The 20,843-nt window shown below is 41.8% G+C and overlaps 1 protein-coding gene across 2 annotated transcripts in view; it reads right to left on the bottom strand.

Annotated features, from left to right (window-relative positions):
• The window catches only part of LOC124556838 (constitutive coactivator of peroxisome proliferator-activated receptor gamma-like), a 721,776-nt gene that overhangs the window by 317,846 nt on the left and 383,087 nt on the right, over positions 1–20,843 (bottom strand). For both annotated transcript variants that reach the window (XM_047130855.1, XM_047130854.1), the window contains one exon: positions 13,843–14,157. In XM_047130855.1, coding sequence (XP_046986811.1) covers positions 13,843–14,157 — 315 coding nt within the window. The remainder of the gene's footprint in view (positions 1–13,842; positions 14,158–20,843) is intronic.

Here is a 20,843-nt window from a genome sequence, read left to right as displayed (position 1 = left end):
ACTCATAAACAGATAGTTTTGGAAATCATTTGTGGTGGAAATATTTTAAATCTAAAGTCAACAAATAAACCTGATCATCTTTGAGGATGCCCACGCGGAAACTAGTCAGTGACAAGGAGACTGTTGCAGCAATGATGATTGCCAAAGTACAAATTGCAGATAAACAACTACAAAGATATATATATGTTCAATAAAATACACTGCTAAATATTAAAACTGCAACATTATGAAGGCAGCACACAACAAATATCAATCTGTCATAAGACGAGGTAAATGCTTGAATATGCAAATGATTAGCACTTCAGTTCAACCACACAAAGCAGGAGTAATGCTATTTAAATTCTCCAAATTTGAAAATATTAAGCAGTAGATTTCTCATTCAAAAACTGAATTTGAATGTTGGTCATTATGCCTCATGTAAGGAGGAGAAATATCTACTGGCAAGTGTCAGAATTTGAGAGTAGCAAGACTGCGGCACCTTGAGACTGTACTATCAGAGTATATCATTACATTAAGTGTGGAAATCTGTATTTATATTCACATGTTTGTTTGTAAAGTTTGCTGTGCATGAAGGTAGTTTTGGCATCTGCACACTCAATGTAATGAACATTGTTTTGAAGCACGTGATTTTATGTAGCCCTCCTGTGTTCAGTAGGTATTTCAAATTTCCCTGCACTCATTTGTGCCTCAATTGTATGACTGTTTACTGCTGAATAACATGTGTCAACACTGTTTACAATTTACTAAGTGCACTGACCTAACATGTTCACAAGTGCTGTCATTAGTAATAGTGTCTAGCTACTAACAAGGGAACCTCCTCATCGCACCCCCCTCAGATTTAGTTATAAGTTGGCACAGTGGATAGACCTTGAAAAACTGAACACAGATCAATCGAGAAAACAGGAAGAAGTTGTGTGGAACTATGAAAAAAATTAGTAAAATATACAAACTGAGTAGTCCACGCGAAGATAGGCAACATCAGGGACACTGGAAGGCAAGCTGCTTGGTGGTCCCGTGGTTAGCGAGAGCAGCTACGGAATGAGAGGTCCTAGGTTCAAGTCTCCCTTTGAGTGAAAATTTTATTTTCAGTTTATGTGATAAACTCTTAAGTTTTCATCACTACTTTGGGAGTGATTATCACATCTACAAGAAAACCTAAATTGGGCAAGGTAGAAGAATCTTTTTACCCATTCGCTAAGTGTACAAGTTAGGTGGGTCGACAACATATTCCTGTCATGTGACGCACATGCCGTCACCAGTGTCGTGTAACATTTATCAGACGTGTTTTCCCGTGGAGGAATCGGTTGACCTATGACCTTGCGATCAAATGTTTTCGGTTCCCATTGGAGAGGCACGTCCTTTCGTCTACTAATCACACGGTTTTGCGGTGCGGTCGCAAAACACAGACACTAAACTCATTGCAGTGAACAGAAACGTCAATGAACGAATGGACAGATCATAACTTTGCGAAAATAAAGCAAGTAAAATTTTCAGTCGAGGGAAGACTTGAACCAAGGACCTCTCGTTCTGCAGCTACTCACGCTAACCACGGGACCACGGCGCTGCTGAGCTTGCGTTCTCCTTGATGTTGCCTATCTTGCGTATGGACTACTTAGTTTGTATATTTTACTAATTTTTTTCATAGTTCCACACAACTTCTTCCTGTTTTCTCGATTGATCTGTGTTCAGTTATTAAAGGCCTATCCACTGTGCCAACTTATAACTAAATCTGAGGGGGGGTGCGATGGGGAGGTTCCCTTGTAAGAAGGATTTGTGTCATTTCTAAGCATTTCAGAATACTGTTCACAGATTATCACATCACTCTGTAGTGAAGTCAATCCATTTTCCATTTATTTAGTGTTCATCGGTGTAGTCCCCAGTTTGGAGTAAAGTTCGCTGCACTCATTTGGTTATGGTCATTTTCCATTTCATGAGGGCTCAACTATATAGTAATTACTATAAGCTAAGCCTATAGTCCAATCCCTTGATTAGGAACTGAGAGTTCACTAACTTAGAACACAGCCATTGTTGACTGACACCCATGAATCTCACATATTTGACACATCCATGGGACCATGTTTATCCTATGTTATGAAAAAATTGAGCACTACTGACAGTCAAAGTTTAATTACCTCTTCAGTACGTTACAACAAATTTCAATCCAGAATAGGCACACAATATTTAAACCACTAGCCTTTCTGGTCACTGATTTCAAAATAATTGACAAATTTCCATAGTAACATCATTTCAAGTAGAATTATACAGAAGACAGTTACTGTAATCATATTAAGGTAACTGTATATAAGCCCAATGAATGAGAAAGAATATACAGAGATATATGCAACTATTCACTGACAGATAAAATGGTTATGGTGGTGACTCAGAGGATTTCAATATCATGGGCAAGTCTGAGAGAGAATCAGTTTAGGTAATGATATCCATATAGGTCATTATATGCCTATAGGGAAACTTGTGCTGGCCAGTGTGACCGAGCGGTTGTAGGCGCTTCAGTCTGGAACCGCGCGACTGCTACGGTCGCAGGTCCGAATCCTGTCTCGGGCATGGATGTGTGTGATGTCCTTAGGTTAGTTAGGTTTAAGTAGTTCTAAGTGACTCATGACCTCAGATGTTAAGTCCCACAGTGCTCGGAGCCATTTTTGAAACTTGTCATTACAAAACCGCCCGCATCTCGTGGTCGTGCGGTAGCGTTCTCGCTTCCCACGCCCGGGTTCCCGGGTTCGATTCCCGGCGGGGTCAGGGATTTACTCTGCCTCGTGATGGCTGGGTGTTGTGTACTGTCCTTACGTTAGTTAGGTTTAAGTAGTTCTAAGTTCTAGGGGACTTATGACCACAGCAGTTGAGTCCCATAGTGCTCAGAGCCATTTGAACCATTACAAAACTGAAAGATAGGATGAATGACCAGTGGACACACAAAATGCAAATCAGGCCACGGGTGGTGCAAATAGAATAAGGAATTAGGGATAGTAAAAGTGCTGTCGCTGTCTGCATGCTTATTTTACTTATCTGCAACATACGCAAATTACTATGTCAAATACAGATACTTTGGTATTTTAAGATGATACACATGAGTAGCCACGACTTGTTGGTCTTAAAAATGTAAGTTTATAAGACTTCCTGCAACAAGATCGACAGCTGCCCCAAGCGGCTGTGTGTCTGTTGTGCTCTTACATTTCACATCGTTTTCATGAGATATACTGAAGCTGCAGCGTTTTTCTTTGACGCGCTAGTGTAAAAGGGATGCAATATCAGTTAAGGGGAGGTTTACTATCTTTGGCCCGAAAAAAGGCATGTTCTTTGAGAATTTTTTTCTTTGAATGTGTTATAGATGTCAACGTCAAATTTGGTCAAAATGTTTATTGATATTTCCTCTACAAACTAGAATTTTTTCGACCAGAAATGTCGACGAGCAAAGGCGAAAGTGCCGTCGGAACGAAACAAAATTTCGACGTAGACATCCACGCGCGGTATATCACAGGTCAGCCAGCTCGTCTGAAATCAAAACTGAGTTGACTTTAGCGAAGTATACAAGATTCTTTAGGACTTGTACCTCGCGTAAGTTATTTGGACAATAGGAAACATAATGGCGGCCATTTGAAAAAAATTAAGTTTTTTCATCAATTTGCCTACTTCGTCGGCCAAGTAAAAATATAGTTGATGGATCGGAATAAAAGTGGTACAACTCCTAGATAATTTAGTTAGCTTCGTCTGAAACAAAGAATCATGCCAGTCGGTTCAGCAAATTCGAAGTTACCATACCGCGCGATATAAAAATCACTTCGAGAAAAACGCATTTGAAGTTTTGACTACATATAAATGCAATATTATGCAACTTGTTCAATCTGCTATTCCGGGTCCATAAACTAGTCCTTCCTCTTCCTCATAGAGGACGTTCTGCTCGACCTGGGCCATCCTAGGCAGCTCAAGTGCAGCTAGTACGGCCAATGAAAAGCAGTTTTCGACCGTTTGAATCCGGTGGTAGCCCGAATGCTTGGCAAACTACGTCGAATAGTGTCCCAAGGTGATGTCCATCGCTGTCATGGTCTTCAGAATTGCTGAATACCCTTCATTGAAGCTGCTCACTGCCAGGAAAGTCGCAATCTCCACAGTCTTCGCACCAGAATGCAAGTGCTTGGAGGCTAACTTCCAAACACACGCTGAACACGTTCAAACTTTCATTTGAATTTTGTGTGTTTCCTCCCAAGCACCAGTAAAATAACTTGTCCTTCGAAAGAAAAAAACTGGTGGGTGAAAAAAAGGCCGATTTCAGGCAGGTGCATTTTTTTGTTCAACCGCGAATAACAAACATTTCCGTTCTGTATTCGAAAAGCCGTTTCAGGGGTGGATTCTAAACACTTTTATGGAGCCAAAAATGCATATTATTTAAGTGGCACAATCCGTGTAATTCGCACGCCTATTTACTTAAATACATAAGCCGGCTCCCAGCACTTCCTTCGTCTTACAGTAACATCTACACCTATACTCTGCGAAGTGCATGGTAGACGGTACATCCCACTGTACCGGTTATTACAGCTTTTTCCTCGTCCCATTCACATGCAGAGTGCAGGAAAAATGACTTTAAATGCCTCTGTGTGTGTTGCAATTACTCTAATCCTACTCGCACGATCCCTATGGGAGCAATATGCAGGGTGTTGTAGCATATTGCTGGAATCGCCATTAAAGCCGATTCTTGAAACTTTGTTAGTAGACTTTCCATCTATCTTCAAGAGTCTGCTAGTTAAGTTCTTTCAGCATGTGAATCTCTCTCTCTCTCTCTCTCTCTCGTGGGTCAAACGAAGCTGTTACTGTACCATTCGTGCAGCACTTCTTTATATGATCAATATTATCTGCCAGTCATACTTCATACGGGTCAGCACACTTTAGCAGTATTCTAGGATGGGTCGCACGAGTTATTTGTAAGCAATATTCTTGGGAGAATGATTGCATTTCTCTAGTATTCTACCAATAAAACAGTCCGCTACCCGCTTTACCCACGACTGAGCCTATGTGACTGTTCCACTTCGTGTTCTTACCAAGTGTCACACCCAAATATTTGTATGGGTTTATACGATACTTTTTTTTTTTTTTTTTTTTTTTTTTTGAAGCGAACAATTTTACATTTTTGAACACTTACAGCAAGCTGCCAATCATTTCATCACTTTGAAATATTATCAAGGCCTGACTGAACATTTGTATAGCTTTGTCCAGACTGTATTTTGTTGCAGATATCATCATCCGTGAAGGGTGTGAGGTTGCTATTAATATTATTCCAAACATCATTAATTTACAACATGAGCAGCCAATGACCCAACACGCTTCCCTGGGGTGTGTCCGAAATTAATTCTACAGCTGTTGATGACTCTGCATCCAAGATAATATACCATGTCATCCCTACCTGGAAATCTTCAATGCAGTCACACATTTCGTCTGATACTCCATATGATCGTACCTCTGACGATAAGCATTGGTGTGGTCCCGAGTCAAATGCTTTTCGCAAATTGAGAAACAGTGCATCTGCCTTATTGCTTTTATTTATGGCTTTCAGGATGTCATGTGAGAAAATTAAAATTTCACATGATCTGTGTTTCCGAAATCCATGCTGGTTGGCATGGAGGAGGTCATTGTGTCAGAGATACTGCATTACGTTTGAGCTCAGAATGTTCTAAGATTCTACAATAAATGGATGTCAAGAACACTGGACAGTAGTTTTATTGATCACCTCTGCTACCCTTCTTGCAGAGAAGTGCAAGCTGTGCTTTCTTCCAACTACTGGGCATGGTTTTGTGCCCAGGGGATCTGAGACATAGTTAACAGAAGGGCTAAAGGTGGATTCACACTTGTCGGAACGCCACCATCAAGAAACCATAAAGTTTTAGCATGTAGACAGTCAGAGGAATTTCTGAGCATTCACACAACACGAAAGAACATCGTGGCGTCATAGCTGATTCATAAATCACTCACCAGAGTTGCTGTTTCGTAGCTCATGGTAGATTATAAAATGTCGAAATTTAGTTTAAATAAGTTTGCAATGATTGTTATTGCACTTCATCATGAGGAACAGAGCAAAACGGTCTGGGCTAGCAAAATGTTAAATTGAAGCTCTTACGGATATTTGCATACTCGTTACAAGGAGCTGGAAGAGTAGTAGTCATTGTTCTATAAGTATTTCAGAATGTCTGAACAACAGTTTTTTTACCTGTTAAGCAAGAGACAAATAAAAATTACGAAAAGAAACCCAAGATTTAAGTATCCAATATCACTTCGACTGCAGCTCATGGTTTGCTTACAGTATGTCTAGATGGGAGGTTTTGTGTACTTGAACTATGTTTACACATATTTCTGCTACCTGCTGTTCATCATTAATTTATTAAAAATCTTATTTTAAACTTCTGCATGCCACATCAGCTTTACTCCTAGTTTTTCTTTTCACTGTTCCACTGGAAAAATCTTGAGTAAAGCACATTGAACAAGATATGCATCTTTTATTTTGCAATGTATTCCTTCAGTGTATAAAATAAAATACTTTAAATTAGTATATTCTTCCAGTACATATTAAGACATTCTCGCAGTAGTAGTCACTGGGGAATACTTTCGTACCAGTTCACACTGTGTTCTTCAAAATTGCTCGCCAAGTAGGCTACGCTATGGCCCGTCCAAAAATTCTTACCAAGAAACCTTGGTGGTGTGTGGTGTGTCAACGCCACCATATGAACTACAGAGGAGAATCTTTTGATATGACGGTGACATTCTGTCAAGTGTGAATTCACCTTAATTCAGCTGTGAACTGGGTATAGAATCTGATAGGGATTCCGTCAGTCCCTGGGCTTTGTTCAGTTTTTACGATTTCAGCTGTTTCTCAACATCATTGACACTGACATCTATTTGACTCATCTTTTCAGTGGTACAAGAGTTAAGCTGGGGCAATACTCCTTCGTAAAGGAACATTCGAAAACAAAGTTAAGCATTTCTGGTTTTTGTTAGCTACCCTCAACTTCAATTCCAGGCTCCTCAATGAGTGATTGGACTCTAACTTGGGTGCCACTAGCAGCCTTTACATATGATCAGAATTTCTTTGGGTTTTTGTTAAACAACATTTGACAATATTCTGCTACAGCAGTCATTGAAGGCTTCACACATGACGCTCTCAACTGTCAAATGTGTTCCATTCAGCATCCCTCTATCTATGGGCCTATGTTTTGTTTAATACCAATTGTACCATAGTACATTTCTTTAGAAATTTGCTTATAATGCCTGTGTACCAAGGAGGATCTCTTGTATTACGAGCTGTTCTACTGGGGTACATATGTATCTAATGCATGGTCAACTATTCTTTTAGACTTGAGCCATAGTTCCTCTACTTGCTCCCACACTGAGCTAAGAGTTTAAAGTTCCTCATTGACATGAGACTGTTGTTTCTGTTTCTCATTTGCTGAATGTAAAAATCATTCTGCTTGTTTCAGTTGCTTTTTGTGTTTTTGTATTGGTGCTATAACTGAATTATGGACACTGATATCAGTATTGATGTGAACTTCCTCAAAGAGGTCAGGTCTGTTCATTGCCATTATATTCAATGTATTTCCATCATGAGTGGGGTTCAGATTATCTGTTCTAGGTCGTTTTCAGACAAGGCTCACAATTTCATGTAATGTCCACCACTAACAAATCCACCACTAACAAATCTATATGCATCCTAATTGATTGTTAGATAGTTAAAGTCTCCTTTGACGACAGTGTCATTAGGAAACTTATGTACAAGCAAACTGAGGTTTCTCTTTCGTTTACATCAGGAGATGAGTCTGGTGGGCAATAGAAGGATCCAGTTATTTTATGCCCACCCCTGATACTGAGTCTTTCCCAAACAATCTCACATGCAGCGTCAGTTTCTATCATGGTGGATGGGAGTCACTTGTCTACAGCGACAAATACTCCATTTCCCTATCCTTTCAATATACACTTACATATTCCCCAAAAAAAAAAAAAAATCTCGCTGCTACCGATTTCAGATTTCAACCAGCTTTCTGTACCTAGTATTACGTGAGCTTCATTGCTTTTGCTATGCTGCGAATGATTCGGCAGTTTACCATTAGGATTTTAATATTTCAAAATGAGGGAGCACAGCAATCAGTCATTTCCTTTCATGTTTTATTAAGCAAATCTAGATTTCAGCTAGTGCCTAGCCATTATCAATGTACTATTTCATAGCCTCAATGCATGTCCTAATATGTCAGTCCCCTGTTGTTGGGGTTTCTGTCACAGTTTCTTCAAGACTACTCTTCTTGAGCCATTGATAATGGCTAGGCAGTAGCCGAAATCTAGGTTTGTTTAATGGAACCTGAAGGGAAAGAATGACTGACTGCTGTGCTCCATCATTTTGAAAGTCATATCACAGTCGTTGAGCGCATCCACATAGCTAATGAAAGATGACTTGATGAGGATTTTAATACTCTCACCTATGGGAGGCATTTGTTTCGATCTTATAGTGATACTTCTGGGTTTCCTACAGCTATCCTTATCTGGATTGGGTGGAGAGTCACTAATCTAAAAGAAATCCTTGTGTACACCCCACACACAGTGAGCTACCTGAGTAGCAGCCTGTGATTTGTAATGCACACCTGACCCATTTAGGGGGACCTTACAGGTCTCAGCCCTATGGCACAAGCTCAGGAAGTCGCAGCCTAGCTTGTCACAGAACCTTTGAAGTCTCTAGTTCAGTCCTTCTATTCGACTCAGAACCAAAGAGTCAGGATAAGTTCTGGAGACAGTGCTGCAAATTGTTTCGTTGAAGCTCCATGCACAAGGCTGGTATTCTCAACCCTCTTTCAGTCGCTGGAATGATCCAAGTATGACCTCAGAGCCCAGACAAGTATCATTTGTTTCAAGTGTGCCACAATCTGCACTTCATTGCGTGTTCCCTCAATGGCTGGTGGAATAAGCTCAGCATGCCCAATGAGGCCCCCAGGCATACACACTGAGTGTACCTGGTGTTTCTTCCCATACCTTACTGCCATTTTCCCACGGGGTACCATTATTGGTCATGCATTTGAACTGTCGACAATTGATACACTCCTATCCTTTCGTGTTTATCTCCTCTTGATGCACAACAAAGCAGGTTTACCCAAAACAGGTGAAGTGAGTCCTACTGGCTCAGTTTCATTGAATGACAGCATCTTGAACTTGTTTATAAGAGGGATCGGTATAACACCCTGTGTCCGACTTGGTCCCTGTCTACCCTGTTCAGGACTCCACTCACAGTCAAGTAGATGGGTAATTATAGGGCTTGTATTTCCTGCAGGAGACAGTGTGTCCACAGGAGAGGATACAACATCAGGTATCTTCGTGCCTCTCTTGGTAACCCAACACTCCCATTCACAGCAGCTTCCAATCACTCGACAGTAGTGAGGATGATGTCCAGCTGCTTACGAATAGTAACTAACTAATCTCCTGCCTGAAAAAAGCCAACACATTGGCACTGTGTTATGCCTGGTCCAGTATTTTACAGAATAGTAAAGGAGAAACTTTATAATAAGCTTGCTGATTGTCTTTTAAGTTTGATATGCTGCAAATAATATCAGCAGTCTTTTGGAACGTAAGTAATTCATAGCTAAAAGCGAGATATCTATTACAACAGAGAACTTGGCTTTACTACTGCTCTAAAGTGTTTTCTAGGTTATCGTTATTAAGGAAGTTAGCAGCTTTATTTTACGATACATACAGACAATAACACTACCAAAAGAGGGAACTAATATAATACATTATTTTCCTGGGTGTAAACCGAGGCTACTTTGTTCCAATATTTAGACACTATGTACCGATGCTTGAAAATACCTAAGGTAAATTTAGCAAATTTGATAATTTTCAAGCAATTAACTAAAGCACGAAGGAATGATGTCTGAGTGAAGAGATCTTCAAATTTTCATTTTACAGTGAGTTATACAGTTTCTAAAATTGGGGCAAAGTTTCCCATATGGGCAGGTTACTTTGCTCCACTTTCAAAATCAATTTAATTCTTATGGAAAAAATTCTATGGAGCAATGTTAGACACAGAGTAAATATTCGATTTTCTTGGATACACCATGTTCACCAAAAATACATTTTTATATAATCTAGGTACCATAACCTAATTACCACACAGTTCAGTAATTTGGAAAAAGCCCCTTTTATTCACTATGTTAGGTAGATCTATGCCTCCTACAACAACTTTCCCTCCATAAGAGATCATCTGGTTTTGATGGCCATTTGCATGATATTTTTTGACTTAGTTACAGCACTTATTGTAGCCCCAGTCTCATTAAAGTTTTGAATAACACCTGGATACAGATGATCCTCATAATGAAAGATCACAAAAGCACCGACTTATCTCTTTACTTCTTTAATTTGTGGTCCTTGACAGTTCTGTAAGTTTTCCTCCTCCTTCGTACTCTACTTCCAGAAGACATCTCTTACCGTGAGACTCCCAGGATTCTTTGTCAGAAGAGTCTTGCGTATAGTGATCTTCACTTCTCTTAGAATGCCAAATTTGCTTTCTTTTACATTTTCCTGGTTGGTCTATAGGTGTTTGTGAACCGGTTTCTGCTGCAACACCCACATTTTCCACCATTCTTCTACTGGTACTTGTTGCATAAGAAAGACTTTTTCGAAGTGAGACTGGAATCTTTCTTCTTTTGTGGGACTTCTATCCCCAGGAATGTTGAGAGTGTCCTTTCTTTGAAGAATGAACAGAAATGAATTATTCAGATCATCTTGATGCACCTCTCTGTGTCCAATGCATTCAAGCAATGGTTCAACATTACAGGGAAATATTCCACACTTCCTAAGGCTACTTCTCACATTTGGCTGCATCACATCAAGAGCCTTTTGCATCAGAGCAGGAAATTGGTGTTTAAGAACAACACCACACTTCATTCCTTCAAGTGTTTGCTTCCACTCACACAATACATACCACCATACAACTTTCATGGGATGAAAGAAGGCAATGTCTGAAGGTTGAATGAGATGAGGTCAGTTTCTCCACACCTCTGCAAAATTTGGATGTTCAAATGTGTAGAGAGATCGTCAGGAATCACAGCCTTTCTCCCTTCCAGTTTCTCCAACTTCGGCAGCAGTATGGTCTCAAACCAGTTACTGCATCAAACCATCCTGAACTACAATGATTGTACCTGCATCCCTTTGGACCTCCCTCCAAGCATGTGTTCCGCAACTGCCCAGACTTGTAGGCAACATAGGGTGGCAAAAGTCCCCCTGCTGCACTGCCACACATCATAATGGAGCAACTAGATTTAGAAAAGTTACAAATTCTTTCTGGGTACTTTGTACCTCGGCAGCAGATAACTGTGCTTTTACCAGGATTGTCGAGAGATTTGTCTCATCTCATGTGTAATGGTGTTACATAGGACATATTTCAATGCGTTTATGCAATATGATTTCATCAATAGCTGCCCTGCTGCATATCTTTGTCAATTGAGGGTGTCGTTGAAGGAAACATTTTGTCCAATCTTTCCCCGGTATATTGTTGGAAATTGCTTTCACACTACGCTCCAATCTATCCAGATAAGATTTTTCTATATACACTCCTGGAAATTGAAATAAGAACACCGTGAATTCATTGTCCCAGGAAGGGGAAACTTTATTGACACATTCCTGGGGTCAGATACATCACATGATCACACTGACAGAACCACAGGCACATAGACACAGGCAACAGAGCATGCACAATGTCGGCACTAGTACAGTGTATATCCACCTTTCGCAGCAATGCAGGCTGCTATTCTCCCATGGAGACGATCTTAGAGATGCTGGATGTAGTCCTGTGGAACGGCTTGCCATGCCATTTCCACCTGGCGCCTCAGTTGGACCAGCGTTCGTGCTGGACGTGCAGACCGCGTGAGACGACGCTTCATCCAGTCCCAAAGATGCTCAATGGGGGACAGATCCGGAGATCTTGCTGGCCAGGGTAGTTGACTTACACCTTCTAGAGCACGTTGGGTGGCACGGGATACATGCGGACGTGCATTGTCCTGTTGGAACAGCAAGTTCCCTTGCCGGTCTAGGAATGGTAGAACGATGGGTTCGATGACAGTTTGGATGTACTGTGCACTATTCAGTGTCCCCTCGACGATCACCAGTGGTGTACGGCCAGTGTAGGAGATCGCTCCCCACACCATGATGCCGGGTGTTGGCCCTGTGTGCCTCGGTCGTATGCAGTCCTGATTGTGGCGCTCACCTGCACGGCGCCAAACACGCATACGACCATCATTGGCACCAAGGCAGAAGCGACTCTCATCGCTGAAGACGACACGTCTCCATTCGTCCCTCCATTCACACCTGTCGCGACACCACTGGAGGCGGGCTGCACGATGTTGGGGAGTGAGCGGAAGACGACCTAACGGTGTGCGGGACCGTAGCCCAGCTTCATGGAGACGGTTGCGAATGGTCCTCGCCGATACCCCAGGAGCAACAGTGTCCCTAATTTGCTGGGAAGTGGTGGTGTGGTCCCCTACGGCACTGCGTAGGATCCTACGGTCTTGGCGTGCATCCGTGCGTCGCTGCGGTCCGGTCCCAGGTCGACGGGCACGTGCACCTTCCGCTGACCACTGGCGACAACATCGATGTACTGTGGAGACCTCACGCCCCACGTGTTGAGCAATTCGGCGGTACGTCCACCCGGCCTCCCGCATGCCCACTATACGCCCTCACTCAAAGTCCGTCAACTGCACATACGGTTCACGTCCACGCTGTCGCGGCATACTACCAGTGTTAAAGACTGCGATGGAGCTCCGTATGCCACGGCAAACTGGCTGACACTGACGGCGGTGGTGCACAAATGCTGCGCAGCTAGCGCCATTCGACAGCCAACACCGCGGTTCCTGGTGTGTCCGCTGTGCCGTGCGTGTGATCATTGATTGTACAGCCCTCTCGCAGTGTCCGGAGCAAGTATGGTGGGTCTGACACACCGGTGTCAATGTGTTCTTTTTTCCATTTCCAGGAGTGTAGCACAGGTCAGCAGAATTTAAGGGGAAGCCATAATCACTCATTTCTATATACGATGCAAACACATTCTCCTCATTTCCATTAACAGGCTTCATTCTTGGGGTATTTTGGTGTCTTTGCTTAAGTTTGTTTAAAATCATACATCTTTGGACTTTTAAGTGAGGTGCAGCCTTTCTGTGGGAAAATGTACCATTCCTGATACTTTCCACATTAACAAGCGAAGTAGGATTTCAGTTCACCATTAAATTCTACAGCAAACGGTCGTATACTTACCCTTTCAGTAACAAAATTCTGTTCCGTAGGGCAACTTTTCAAACGCAAATTTCAGTTAAATAAATAACACTTCAACTTAATGCTTCCACTGAAAAACTAAGCACAAAATGGCAGACCCAGAAAGTACTGGAAGGAAGACTGATGCTATCTATGATTTAAAGTTGAAAGCTTTTGATTTTAGTTAAGTATTTCCCCTCCAGAGGGCTTTGAAACTTTTCATTTCCCCCCAATAGGAGCAACGTGGCTCCATTTTACGGTATTCACGGAGACTGTACTTCATAAACACAGATTTATTACGAAATACGTTCTACAAAACACTTGTAAACTGCGAAAATCTTTGCAAGCCTCCGAAACTTCTCAATACGTGCCTTTGTCACGTGAATACAAAAAATTAGGGAACTGTTAGTTGTGTATGGGGACTCCACAATATAGCTCAACAGCCACAGGAGTTTTTATTAAACAGCACGAACATCATGTTTACATTTGCAAGTTTTCGAAATGAATTTACGTGATGCACACGTTTTAAAATCATTAAAATCGAACAAGACTCTAACTGTAGCTTACCTTTATAGAATGGATGAAATCTCTCAACTGTAACATGTTGTCTACCGTTCCTATTGTCTTTGCCATTGACAGACATCTCATTTGAAGTCTGAGTTCGAGGACACTCAAGCAGCAACACAGTTTTAAGTCTCTCTTTTGTTTTCTGCAGAACAATAGATGCTGGCGGGAAAACAGTGTCTGCAAAATCTTCCATCCTAGCACCACAGTCACGTGGAACTTCGTTGAGCACACGGAAAATTATCCCTGGGATTTCATTTTTTCTGTGTTTCTCAGCAGCTGTTAAAAGTATTCGTTCCCAGTCACTGCCAGTGTTACCTAAAAGACAAAGACAATTTAAATTTTAAAAATCAAACTTACGAGATGCTTAAAGAAGGGGAAATGTACCATTATGCTGCCAGTAACGACGACAGATTTGTATACTTTACGTACACAAAAATATGCAAAAAAACTGGAGATTCAAATTTTGATGGAAGAAAGAGACTTGAAAAGCTAATTTGCTTAACATGCTTAGATCTCATTTCTTCTGCGCAAATTAAAGTACCACAAGACAACACACATGTCTTGACAATTGAATGACAAATGTAAATAAATATGATTCCGAATTGGGGCTCCTTAATGTTAACTGACAGACCACAATGGTATATGGGGTAAAACTAGCAATTAATGATCTAACAACTACACCTACATTCATGCCACATTTGCAGAAACTAAGATCAATGTTTTTGATCTGTCATGCTAATGTGAAAAGTGGTAGAATTGATAAAGCAGCGTACAATAACCTCAAGAGACACTAGAGGTCACAAATTAGATTAGCCAAATGCAGAGAAAATAATTTCAATGAGAGCTCAATAATAAACTTAATTCTGCATGGAGGGTCATTAAAGCAGGCAGACTTAGAGTAAAAGTTGCATACGATGTCATTCCAGATTTTTTATTTTTTAATCAATGCTCCAAACACTAATTCTTCACATCCTTATAACCAGAGTTTCAAAATTACAGTCTGCTTATACAAATTAGTTTTTATAAAATTTTGCTGATGCTATGCCAACTTGTTACCTGCAAACAACATGTTCGTTAGTGGCATTTTTCTGGTCTATCTTAAAAAGAATATAGTAGTAGTTCTGTTTCAAAAAGGATGACAAATCCTGATCTAATAATTATTGTGCATTTTCTCTGCTACCTATTTTCTCAAAAATAATTGAATAAAAAGCGAATTCTCATACACCAGCTACACAGGCCACAACTGGTCAAAACATTTCTATTGTGATACCCTCTTTGGAATCCAAATTCTCTGCAGGAGTATCCAGGGCAAGGTTCCTGAATTAGTATCTCTTATTGAAGGAAATAGTGCGCATATAGTATTAGGAACGGAAAGTTGGTTAAAACCGGAAGTGAACAGTAACGAAATCCTAGACACAGAATGGAATATATACCGCAAGGATAGGATAAACGCCAATGGTGGAGGAGTATTTATAGCAGTAAAGAATTCAATAATATCCAGTGAAGTTATTAGCGAATGCGAATGTGAAATAATCTGGGTTAAGTTAAGTATCAAAGGTGGGTCAGATATGATAGTCGGATGCTTCTATAGACCACCTGCATCAGCAACCGTAGTAGTTGAGCGCCTCAGAGAGAACCTGCAGGACGTCGTGAAGAAGTTTCGTGATCATACTATTGTAATAGGGGGAGACTTCAATCTACCAGGTATAGAATGGGATAGTCACACAATCAGAACTGGAGCCAGGGACAGAGACTCTTGTGACATTATCCTGACTGCCTTGTCCGAGAATTACTTCGAGCAGATAGTTAGAGAACCAACTCGTGAAGCTAACGTTTTAGACCTCATAGCAACAAATAGACCGGAACTTTTCGACTCCGTGAATGTAGAAGAGGGTATCAGTGATCATAAGTCAGTGGTTGCATCAATGACTACAAGCGTAATAAGAAATGCCAAGAAAGGAAGGAAAATATATTTGCTTAACAAGAGTGATAGGGCACAAATCGCAGAATATCTGAGTGACCACCATCAAACGTTCATTTCTGAGGAAGAGGATGTGGAACAAAAATGGAAAAAATTCAGAAACATCGTCCAGTACGCCTTAGATAAGTTCGTACCGACTAAGGTCCAAAGCGAGGGGAAAGATCCACCGTGGTATAACAATCATGTACGAAAGGTACTACGGAAACAAAGAAAGCTTCATCATAGGTTTAAGAGTAGTCGAATCATAGCTGATAAGGAAAAGCTGAACGAAGCGAAAAAGAGCGTAAAGAGAGCAATGAGAGAAGCATTCAACGAATTCGAACATAAAACATTGGCAAACAATCTAAACAAGAACCCTAAAAAGTTTTGGTCATATGTAAAATCGGTAAGCGGATCTAAATCCCCTATTCAGTCACTCGTTGACCACGATGGCACCGAAACAGAGGACGACCGAAGAAAGGCAGAAATACTGAATTCAGTGTTCCGAAACTGTTTCACTGCGGAAAATCGTAACACGGTCCCTGACTTCAGCCGTCGCACGGACGCCAAAATGGAAAATATTGAAATAAACGATATCGGAATTGAAAAACAACTGCTATCGCTTAGTAGCGGAAAAGCATCCGGACCAGACGAGATACCCTTAAGATTCTACAGTGATTATGCTAAAGAACTTGCCCCCTTTCTATCAGCAATTTATCGTAGATCGCTGGAAGAACGTAAAGTACCTAGCGACTGGAAGAAAGCGCAGGTCGTTCCCATTTTCAAGAAGGGTCATAAATCAGATGCGAATAATTATAGGCCTATTTCGCTTACGTCAATCTGTTGTAGAATAATGGAACATGTTTTGTGTTCTCGTATTATGACGTTCTTAGATAATACAAATCTCCTTCATCATAACCAACATGGATTCCGCAAACAGAGATCATGTGAAACTCAGCTCGCCCTATTTGCCCAAGAAATTCACAGTGCCGTAGACACTGGCGAGCAGATTGATGCCGTATTCCTGGACTTCAGGAAGGCATTTGATACGGTTCCGCACTTACGTTTAGTGAAAAAAATACGAGCTTACGGAATATCGGACCAGGTTTGTGATTGGATTCAGGATTTCCTAGAAGAAAGAACACAACATGTCATTCTTAACGGTTCAAAATCTGCAGATGTAGAGGTAATTTCGGGAGTACCGCAGGGAAGCGTGATAGGACCTTTATTGTTTACAATATACATAAATGACTTAGTTGACAACATCGGTAGCTCCGTGAGGCTATTTGCAGATGACACGGTTGTCTACAAGAAAGTAGCAACATCAGAAGACTCGTACGTACTCCAGGAGGACCTGCAGAGGATTAATGCATGGTGCGACAGCTGGCAGCTTTCCCTAAACGTAGATAAATGTAATATAATGCGCATACATAGGGGCAGAAATCCATTCCAGTACGATTATGCCATAGGTGGTAAATCATTGGAAGCGGTAACGACCGTAAAATACTTAGGAGTTACTATCCGGAGCGATCTGAAGTGGAATGATCACATAAAACAAATAGTGGGAAAAGCAGGCGCCAGGTTGAGATTCATAGGAAGAATTCTAAGAAAATGTGACTCATCGACGAAAGAAGTAGCTTACAAAACGCTTGTTCGTCCGATTCTTGAGTATTGCTCATCAGTATGGGACCCTTACCAGGTTGGATTAATAGAAGAGATAGACATGATCCAGCGAAAAGCAGCGCGATTCGTCATGGGGACATTTAGTCAGCGCGAGAGCGTTACGGAGATGCTGAACAAGCTCCAGTGGCGGACACTTCAAGAAAGGCGTTACGCAATACGGAGAGGTTTATTATCGAAATTACGAGAGAGCACATTCCGGGAAGAGATGGGCAACATATTACTACCGCCCACATATATCTCGCGTAATGATCACAACGAAAAGATCCAAGAAATTAGAGCAAATACGGAGACTTACAAGCAGTCGTTCTTCCCACGCACAATTCGTGAATGGAACAGGGAAGGGGGGATCAGATAGTGGTACAATAAGTACCCTCCGCCACACACCGTAAGGTGGCTCGCGGAGTATAGATGTAGATGTAGATGTAGATGTAGAAGCTACACAAAAGGGCTTGGGCAAGCAATCTGAATCTCTAAACCACAGAATATTACTGGAGAAACATTTATGTTAAGGCATTAAGCACCTGGAACAATAGACGGGACTGTGCTCACTGAGCACTCCTCGAGCTTCTAGTTCTCAAGCAATTCTCAAAAAGCTCACGAGGCACAGCGTGGCGGCGCCTGTCGCTGCACCCTAGTTGACTACGACAGCATGGGCTGGGGTTATTGGAACTGAAGGCCGACACTAAACAAACACACTCGTGGTCACTGTGCTCATAACTAGTATGTCTCCGGTTTCAATCGAATAAAGTTATGATTCAAAACAATGTGGATATATGAAAGCGAAAGTCATGGAGCTGACAATAGCAACAGCACTTGTTGAAGTATTTGTTTTCAAAGTCTTCGAAATATTTCAAAAAATACAACGGGCGTGATCAGACACTTACTCTTCTAATAATGCGGCTCAGGCAAAATACCCAGGTACAGGCCTATAGGTATGAATGTTATACGTCAAAATCGCCAGGGACGGAAACATTGATGACAACGTAACCCAAAATCAAAAATAGCGAAGTTGCACGGTATGTAATTTTATTGGATTACTTTTCCAGCAAAATCTCCTTGCAGGAACCACTGATCCAAAACATACGTTTCTCGTCACAGAGGGAAGTAAACGGCAACAAGAACTAGTTGCCGCTCAAGTTGCCATGTCAATTTTAAACAGCTCTGTTGTAGAGGACACTGGTGTTCGACGTTTTGTCGTGCTGTCGGAAACAAAATATTCGATTATAAATCGAAAGGGGGAAAAAAAAAATTGTGCCACATGACTGATGAAAATTACTATAAAGAGAACGAGACTGTAAACATGAAGGACTCTACCAGTTTCTTTAATGATCGACATTTGGACCTTGCTGAATTATGGCATACACGTATGGATGTAGCTGGTCATTTTATGAACAGTAATTTGTGCCTAAAAACTTTAGCTCTCGAGACATAGTTTCTTTCCAGTAAAGCATACAGTGCCAAATGTTAATAAGGCATTAGATGACAGGGTTTCATAATGGAACATTGAAAAGAAAGCTGTAAGCATCAGAACTGGTAACGCGAGTTACATAACGCCCGCAGTACAGCTTACTCGTACTCGCAGCGTAGGTATGCAACACGATCGATTTAGTTGAGAAGAGTTCTTTGAACAACAACAACAGTGATCCCTGCATTAAGCGGGAAAAAAGGCGAGAAAATTCGTCAGTTATTTTAAAACAAATTCCTACCCTAATGGAAAAAACCTCTACATAAATTAATTCACCAAAAAGATACTTGTAGGGAAGTCAGTTCTGCGGTTCTGTGCAGCTGTTGTGACAGATGGTTACATTGGGGTGAACGTGGTGGCATGGGAATCAGGAAAGTAAATGGGTCTCTTCCAAGGTATTGAAGAGTATGTTCAAGGGATAGGAAAATAGCGGAACACAAAGGGAAGATTTCTACTTTGTGTACTTTGCAGCGTTGGCACGCGACGCAGTAGCGTGCCCATTGCTGGCAGCCCTTGTTGACATTTCTCCACACAAAGCGCTCTGCTATGAGGTGGGCGTAGGCACGAACACTGGGGTGGGCTAAATTACACAATGCGTTGAAGACAGCTCGATGGAGTGTGGTTGGGATGAGGGGGCATAATGTGCGCGTACTGTGGTCACACCAGATCTCACCAGAAATGCCAGGGAAGGTGGCACAGACGAAGTGTAGTGAAGAGGTAGAGTCTGAAATCAGGTTTTCTGTGTCCTCGTCAGTGGGTTGGAGGTTAGGCAGTTCAGAGAGGTCTAACAGGGAATGGATGGCGTCAACTCGTGAAAGGAAATCAGCAACCATATTGTCAGCACCCTTTATGTGTCTGACATCGGTGGTGAACTGAGATATGAATTCCATGTATCCGAAGCAGCTAGGACGTGGGTCAGCTGGCGGGTTTGTAATGGCCATAGACAGGGGTTTGTGGTCCATTAAAACATAGAAAGGACGTCCCTCAACGTCGGTCTTAATATGCTCGATCACTTCGTAGACAACGAGCAACTCCCTGTCAAACGCGGAATATTTCCGTTGTGCATTGGTAAGCTTGCACGAGAAGAACTGCAGAGGTGAAGTTTGGCTGTCGATTGTCTGGCTAAGGGCAGCGCTGATAGCAGTATCGCTCATGTCTGTAGTGATGAAAAGCTGCGCATTGGGATGAGGATGCATGATGGTGCAGGCCTCGGCAAGAAGATTTTTGAGGGCAGTGAAAGAGGCAGCCATAGCAGGGGTCCATGGAACAGGCCGAGATCCAGAAGTGTTGGTGCCTGCCAAGGTGTCTGTCAGTGGAGCCTGAATCTCTGCAGCCCAAGGTAGATGTCGGCGATAATAATTAATTGTCCCAAGAAAGTGCCGGAGCTCTTTGAATGACGAAGGTCTGGGTAGGTTTAGTATTGTTTGTACTTTCTCAGGGGCAGTGAAATGCCGTCAGCAGAGACCTGAAAACCAAGAAAAGTGACAACAGGTTGATGTAGCTGTAATTTGTCCTGGTTGGTCTCGATGCCTGCTGCCACGAGAGTGTTCATAACAGTTTGCACATGTCGAATGTTGTCCTTGACAGAGGAGCTGAACACAAGAATGTCATCAAGATATGGAAAGCGGAATTTTAGGTCGAATAGTACTTCGTTGATGAAGTGTTGCCAGGTCTGGGTTGCGTTTTTCAGAACGAAGGGCATGAATCGAAATTGAAATAACCCGATCGGGGTGGTGATTGCTGTCTTCTTGATGTCTTCAGGTGCCATGGGGATCTGGTGGTAGGCCCATTTGCAATCAATGACAAGAACGTGGTCGCACCTGCGAGGGAACTGGTATAGTTGGCATTGTTGGGTATGGGGTAGATGTCCATAATTGTTTGTGCGTTTAGTTG

Source organism: Schistocerca americana, chromosome X, assembly GCF_021461395.2.
Source record: "Schistocerca americana isolate TAMUIC-IGC-003095 chromosome X, iqSchAmer2.1, whole genome shotgun sequence".
In the NCBI taxonomy this organism is placed as follows: Eukaryota; Metazoa; Arthropoda; class Insecta; order Orthoptera; family Acrididae; genus Schistocerca; species Schistocerca americana.
Note: the sequence above shows the minus strand (reverse complement) of the source record. Positions and strands in the feature narration are given on the sequence as shown.